Here is a 7,650-nt window from a genome sequence, read left to right as displayed (position 1 = left end):
TTTCTAGTGGAGGGGATGCTTCAATGTACGTTAGAGCAGGGAAAGATTTACTGGAGATGGTGGCCAGATGATGGTTTACCGTGTACGTGGTCTAGCATACCACTCTGAAAGAGAAATTTTATGCATCTGGTAGAACTGGGGTTTTGAAATGGCGAGTAGAGATGCCCCGTGCAGGCTGGCCACCCTGCCTGCACACCCAAATGTAATTTCTTGCCTTCTACAATTATTGCCCCGGTGCCTGCCTGCCTGCTTTTCCTCCCAGGTGACTGTGGGTCTCTATTTCCACAACACAGGAGCCGACCAAGATGTGCCTGCTTATGAATGGCAGTTGTGTGGGAAGTCAGGAAAGCAAAGCCGACAGCACGTGGGTTCTTCCCAACTTGCCCAGTAAGTGCACATGGACAGCTGCAACGCCTGCCACCAAGTCTCCACACTCCTGTATGCCCTTGTAAGTAATTCTCTCATGCTGGTTATTTCAGAGTGCAGACAGCTCAGTATCTTTTTCCGAACATGAAATACTATTGTTACACCAGGATGGTCATGACCAGAATTCAATGGTTTGACAATACATTATGTTAATAATGGTTTATTTTCCAGAAAGCAAACCCCAGCTACTATCTCCTCTGCAGGAAGAACTTTCTCACTCCCTTTAATCTTGCAGAAAGATGTGTTTGGCTCGAGACTCAGCTCTTTGTTTGCCAGCACACATTTGAAAACGTCTGCTAGTTTGGGGCATCTCATTTTAGAAGAATTAAGATAAACATATTTTAGAGGTAGATTTCAACCAGGGACTTGTACACTTCTACTCAAACAGTCCAACCCTGTGCGTACGAAGATTTCTAAGTACTAATGTCTTCACCAACGGTCAAGAGACCTTCACCAAAACAGATTACCATGGCCTAGGCTTTTAAACAAGTAGAAAACGGCTTGTGCAGAGGTTGCCCACTCTGTGTAAGTGAGCCAAGAGTGCAGCGCAAGGGGAAGTGATTGCTGTGAGCGGTTCTTGTTCTCACAGCAGCCGGTTGCCTCCCAGCGTGAGGTAAGCCTGCCAAAGTGCCCAGACTAGACTTGACGAGAGGTGCTTTAATGGCCCGGCAAACCAGACCCAGACAAGCTATTAAAGATAAGGCTGTCCTATAAATGTCAGGGGAACTGCGGACATGTCCCTGCTGTGCCAAAGATGTAAAACATGAATTCAGCTCCAGCAATGTGAGGAACTGGAGCCCATGGGAGGTGCGGCACCGCTCCGTGTGGATGCCTGCCAGCCGGGAGCTGGCCGGGGGAGCTTTGTTCGGCATGCCGGGCAGGACACAGACAGAGCACAGCCACCAGTGTGTGTGAAGCCCAAAACAGCCTCTGGGTCTGGCCCATGAAGGAGTGGGCTCCACAGCCTCAGAGCTGATCCAGCAAATGTGCATCCAGGCACTCACCCAGTGCAATCCCTGCAGCTAGCACCCCAGGACAGGATCAGCTCTTTTCAGTCAAAATGGGGGTGGGGGTGGGTGTTGTTGATGATCATACTGAGCAGGATAACATTCTTGGTTTTTAGCAAATTGGCATCAGGGTGCCACGGGACAGCAAGCCCATCCCACCCCCCAGCCAGGAGGTAGGCAGCCAGGGGCAGGGGGGACAACCAGGGTAGCCCCAGCCCTGGGCATCTGGCACCTTCCTGGGGATGGGGTCCGGCTGGGGGAACCCATACAGCGTCACTAGGGCATGGACTGAAACATAACCCACTGTATGGCAGTGAAGAAAATGCACTGGGACATGTCACACCGTTTCTTTTACTTTGCAGCAGTGTGTGGAGGAGGGTTTGTTTTCTCTTCTCTGGGTAAACCACAGATGGCAGCTGATGTGGCAAAAATCTCTGGACTTTCTGAGATTCCCATGCAAAAGCTGATTGAGTTTTGGGGTAGAAGCAGAGGACAAAGAGGGAGGGAGAAGACAAGACATTATTTTCATTAAGAATATTATTTTTTTAAATTTTCCCAAAGATACAGAAGTAGACTGGTTTTGACAGCCCTTGAGATAATTCTGACCCGCTATAACCTCAACAAGAATCACTTGGTTTACCAGGACTGTTTTTCCCCAAACATCTTGCGGAGTAATGTGCCATGAGTAAAGGCAGAAATCTTGGAGCAAAAACATCCTTATCCACTGCAATCCTGAACTGATACCAGCAGTTGCAGGACCAGAGTGTCCCACCACATCCCTTAGAAGCACCAAAGGCCTTTGCCACAGATCCTTGTATCCCCATAGACCTTCTGTCTTCAGGCCCATGCACTGAGCTCATGTAGCTGGGGAAGGAAGCTGGCCGCACTCATATTTTTATAGTAAAATATGGTAGTTATTAGGAAAGGAATTTGATAGGAACTGCAGAAAAATTGCCCTAGAACGAGAGAAAGTCTGTTCTTTTGGGGACACAGTCACTATGGTTGGTAACAATACAAAAGAGCAATCCTGTTTCTGGTTCCCACCTTTGTCCTCCCAGCAAGGCTTGCCCCAGCGTGCAAGGCAGCATAGGTTGCCTTCTCCTTCCCTGTCCCCTTGGCAGGCTCCACTGCTGCAGACCCCAGAGCTGCACAGCACCTCGCGGTGCCACATCACACCTTGCTGGGGTTCAAAGGGCACAGTAGCATCTTGTTTGCCACAATTACTGGCTGAACATACATAAATGGTCTCGCTTTCTTCTTTTGAGATGAATTCCTGCAATCTAGATGTGTAACGTAATATGCAGGTCACTCTCTGGAAAGCCAGGCTCTAGTTAAACACTGCCTGAAGGAGCTGGAGTCTCCTCCTGCTGTGGCTCAGCCCCACTGAAATCCCTGAGTATTTTGTTGGCTTTTGGAGCAGATGGAAAATGGCTGCAGCTGTGGGGGAAGCTCATTTATTGAGCTATGGCCTCACATTTACCAGCACTCAACAGAGGCTGCGAAAGTGCGGTAACACTTTCCATGGAGGGAAAGGTAAGAGAACGCGTGTAATACTCCATCATTCCCGTGCTTGAGCTATAAGGAGGCTGGCCACCTTTGGTAGTGGCCTGCAGTAAACCGCAACCCCTGTCCTCTTGCAAAGCAAGAAGTGTTTATACCACGCCTGCAAAACCTGGGGGGAGGTGTGTGTGCCTTTAAGTAAATCACCGTGTCATCCCTGCACCATATGGACTTTCTGTCAGCAGACAGCCAGCTGCCTGGCTGTGATAGCAGACAAGGATAACTTGGGTTCAAGGTTCAATGGATGATAGGAGAGGAGAGGAGAGCTGAGCAGTGAGGGAGTGGGGCTCTGTCACCCCACTCAGAGGGAGACGTGCTGGCTATCAACCAGGAGCAATACGTTTGTGACCCCAATAAACGCAGCCCTTGTCAATCTTTTCCCTCTGTGTTTTAAAAAGTTCAAGGACACGGGTTCCCTGGTGCGTGGCAAGATGCGTTCAGTTGCATGTTGGGCAAACAAGTCTCTTTCATTCTGGTTGCGATTGCTGTGACGTGGTTCTTGGCTTCTGCCGGAGCCTGACAGAAACCAGCAAAACTGGGTGGCTGGATTGCACTGATCCAAGAGCTCAGTTTAATTATTTGCCAAAAAAGCTCCAGAGTCCTCTGTGGCTTGGGCCTTTCTGATGGCTTGGAGCCATCCTTGCAAAGCTGGGAGTCCCAGCCAGGCAAGCAACAGTTGGTCCAGAGATAGCTGAAAGTGAGAAAAGCAGAGGTGGTGCTGGGTAGGACAGAGGAAAGAGGAGGAACCTTGGGCTGTGCACAGCCTTCTGGCTTTCTCACCCACTATGTAAAATCCCAAGGCTTGTCAGTTCTCACTTCACTTAATTATAGGTCTGGCCTAGGACCTTCCAGAACAAGATATTTCAGAACAGCCTTGAATATTAATTACCTTATTTTTTATGCAAAAGAATTAGTAACTCATTGTAAGAGTGATGGAAAACCATAACTAGCTCCTGTTGCCATAAATTGACAATGTGGACCTTTTCTCTTGGAGTTGAGGTATCTCTCAGTGGCCTTGCTAAAGTTGCTGAAATCTCACTCAGATTTCATCTTGGTTCACGTTGCATAACAGTTGCTTTGATTTGACATATATTTTTTTTTTTTCTGGATTATTTCAGGCCAGAAGAAACAAAGATCTTGCCCAACATCCTGAAGAAAATTGGCTGCACCCCAATGGTCCGAGTCAACAAGATTGGAAAGTCCTATGGGCTCAAGTGTGAGCTCTGTGAGTGTCCCCTTTCCACCAGGTTTTTCCGTGCCACGAGGTGAGGGTGAGGGGGGCTTCAGAAGAGGCTTTGTGGAGAGTAAGCAGAGACAGGGAGGGCCAGATGTGGCACGTGTTGGGTACTCCCGCTTATTAGGTTACTCTACAGCCATTTGTCAGACCAAACAGGATGGTTTCAAGATGCAACAAGCAGGGGGCTAATGGTAGTGGAGGTGTCTCTCCTCCCAAATAACTGCAGCATAATCTCAGAGCAGAGCTGGGCTGAATTTGAGGATGGATGGATGGATGGATGGATGACACCACAGCAATGGGCAGGGATGCTGCAGCACCCAGGGTAGCATGTGGTGTGCACAGAAGCAACTGACCAAACCTTCCTGAAACATGGTGGCTGGGATGGGGTGAAGGGCACGGCAGAACACATCCCGCAGCCTGCCCAGGCAGAGGGAGCAGCTTGGGCTACAGTGGACACAGCCAGCATAGCCTGTGGCCACCAGGAAGAGCTCTCATGCAGGGGGGACTCTGCTCTGCGGTGGCATCGTCTCTGCCAGGTCAGCTGCAGCCAGCCCAGGCACTGCCTCTGCTCTGTCACTGTCCTGGGGGCAGTGACAGCTTCCCTTGTGGACCTTCCCAAAAACGCAGCTCCAGGCAGAGCAGTGGGAGCTGCAGACAGCTGGATTCAGCGGCGACACATGTGCCAGGCCCTGGTGCTAAAAGCCAGGTCAAGGCACTGGCTGTGGGGCCCCATTTTCCAGTACGACCTCAGTCCTACCCCTGAGGAGATGTTAGCATAGTGCTGGTGGTATCTCATGTAACGGTTGGTTTCAGCCTGGTCCCCTACAGATATAAGGCTGATATCAGAGTATCCCTGTATATATGGACTTTTCGGTCTCTTTTCCTGTAACTTTTAGCCCTATTAATTAATTTTAGCCAAATTAGGCAGAAAGGCAGATGTCTTGGAGGCAGTAAGATTCATGAGGGTCAACGTAGCTGGGTAGGAAGGAGAGACTTGATGAGTGCTCACACTCAATAGAAGGGCACAGCAGGACCTTGTGGTCCTATATGGCAGCAGGGAATCTGCTTGGTAGTCAGCTTCTACCAGGCACGCGGCCACATGAAGCATGCTGTGCTCTTCGACCAGATCCCTCCTTCGAATCTGGGATCCTCGGGCTTCTAACCCTGCAACCTCCACATTGCACCACCTCTCGCTTCCTGGAACGAGACCTCAGGAGACGGTAGGGGACTGTGGAACAGAGGTAGGAGGGCAGCTCTGCAATGTCTGGTCCCCCTGTGAAGCGGTCTGTCCCTTGGAGGATGTCTTGCTGAGGCAAGCACCTAACGGGAGTGGGAGGATTTGGTGCAAAGAGCAGCGGGGAAGCCGGGGAGACCCTGTTTGTTGGGATGGTGTCTCCCTCCCCTGGCGCAGGTGAGGAAGCCTGCAGGCAGGCAGAGCAGCTGCATGGTCCTCTCTGAGCAGCAGGTCAGCACAGAGCCTCTTACAGAGCAAATATAGGAAAGTTTGCAGCACTGCCACGTCGAGGAAGCTGTTATGGTTGGACGCAATTACCTTGTAAGCTCTGTGTTTCCAGGGATCTCTGTGTAGCTGAAGTTTTGGCAGTTTTGCATTATAAAATGTAATGATGAACACAAGATCTTTTTTTCCCCTGTTCTGGCTGCTCAGGTGTCAGGTGGATTTGTCAGCCTGAAGTAGCTGTGTCTGCTAGGATGAAGTGAACGACACCCTGAAAGCACCCGTTTCTCCCTGTTGTCCGTAAAACAGAGCTCAGTGCTTTCAGTTCAGATGTAGACGCTCACTAAAAACTTGGCAAGAAGAGTCCTGCCCCGCATATGAGCAGTGTGGAAGGCTGTTCAAGGAACCGAGGTGTGCCTTGAAGTTTGTGCACACCTTAAAAAGTCTCTGTTAATTGTGGGGGCGTTTTGGCAGCTCAGTGAAGAAATTACGATTTCTGTTGACACTTGAAAGTGCTGTTTCTATGGTTTGTTTTTCTTTATGGCACCCCATTCAGGACTAGAGATCGCTCCTACAGAAGGGCACCTTTTTAGATACCCATTAATAACTGATATGCCCTGGGAAAGACTGTAAGACCTTGCTGTTAACCCTGACAGTGCCTTGCTGAGAGAATAGCCCTCAAGGCAAGGCAGCAAGGTGTATCGTACTGGTGTGGGACCTTCCACCGAGCAGTCAATGTATATCCAGTCGATTTTAAACCCATCCAGGACTTACCAGGCCTGCCTGCTGCCTTCAGGGTGCTGCAGGGAGATGAAAAGTGGGGGAAAGAGGGACTGTGGGCAGGTACGCTGGTGAGTAATCCCATGACAAGCTGCAGCACCCCACAAGCAGATGGTGGACGCACTGCCCTGAGCAAAGGACTGTCTCACGGGGGAGGAATGGCTGTCCTGAAATGACTGCAGCGATGGCTGGGGGAGCAGGGAGTTGGTGCTCCTGGCTGCAGCTTGTCCCTGACGGAACCTCGCCTTTCCTTTCCAGTGGCAAAATGCGAGTACTTCAACGCGGGGGGCAGTGTGAAGGACCGCATCAGCCTGAGGATGGTGGAAGACGCAGAGAGAGCTGGGATCATAAAACCAGGAGACACGCTGATTGAACCCACTTCAGGAAACACAGGTGGGAAGGGCAGGGATGCTCCCTCCGCTGGGGTGCCGGGCAGGGTGGCATTTCTGAGGGGCTGTGGAGGAGCAGGGATTCGAGGAGCTCTGGCACTTGCAGCTACAAGGTCAGCTTGGGACCCTGTGGCTCTAGCTCCATCCTTCCCTCTGTTCCTCTCCCAGTGGCCATGGGCATCCTGAGGTGCTCTGAGGTGCCTCGTGGCCAAAATTCCCAAGGGCCTTGCACACTTGCCTGCGCAAGTGTGCCTGCAGGGTTACCTTGCAGCCAGGCAAACAGCCATGCTAGTTGGAGAAGTCGGGGCAACCCCCAGCTATTTTCAGGCTGGGAAGTTCTTGAATATTGAGAGGTTCCCAGAGAGGGTTTCCCTGACAGGCTAGAGGATAAATCATCTGGGTTTGGTTGGTTTTTTTTTTTCCTTGTCACTGTCACCCCACTCAGGCACTAGATTATGGTGAGGTACGAGATGAGGGGGGACAACAAAGGAGTCTCCCCCCCCGCCTCCTATTTTGCAGCTAGCACAGAACCGTCAGTGCAAGTTTCCATGACCCTGTGCTGCTTTCTGCCCCAGTGTCCCCACCACGTCAGGGACGCATGTGTGCATAGTGTGCTTTCCTGGGAGAAGGCACAGTGGTGGCTGTGGAGGTGCTCTTGGGCAGAGCTGTGCCTCTCACTGCCCTCCCCACCTCCCCCCTCACCACCCATGCAGAACAGGGCTCCTCTCTAGGAATTTTGCTTCTTCTCAGTCCGTTGGCTGCAGGTACCCCAGAGCCAGCATCCCCCTTTCCCCA

At 51.1% G+C, this 7,650-nt stretch overlaps 1 protein-coding gene across 1 annotated transcript in view; it reads left to right on the top strand.

Annotated features, from left to right (window-relative positions):
* The first annotated feature begins 317 nt into the window (after window positions 1–317).
* LOC104292031 (cystathionine beta-synthase-like) overlaps window positions 318–7,650 on the top strand; it is a 22,098-nt gene continuing 14,765 nt past the window's right edge. Inside the window, exons 1-3 of the mRNA XM_009891349.1 lie at window positions 318–448; window positions 4,112–4,218; window positions 6,725–6,859. Coding sequence (XP_009889651.1) covers window positions 318–448; window positions 4,112–4,218; window positions 6,725–6,859 — 373 coding nt within the window. The remainder of the gene's footprint in view (window positions 449–4,111; window positions 4,219–6,724; window positions 6,860–7,650) is intronic.

The sequence above is a fragment of the Charadrius vociferus genome, unplaced genomic scaffold, assembly GCF_000708025.1.
Source record: "Charadrius vociferus isolate BGI_N301 unplaced genomic scaffold, ASM70802v2 scaffold298, whole genome shotgun sequence".
Classification (NCBI taxonomy): Eukaryota; Metazoa; Chordata; class Aves; order Charadriiformes; family Charadriidae; genus Charadrius; species Charadrius vociferus.
The sequence above is the reverse complement of the archived record's forward strand: the minus strand, read 5'-3'. Positions and strand labels throughout refer to the sequence as shown.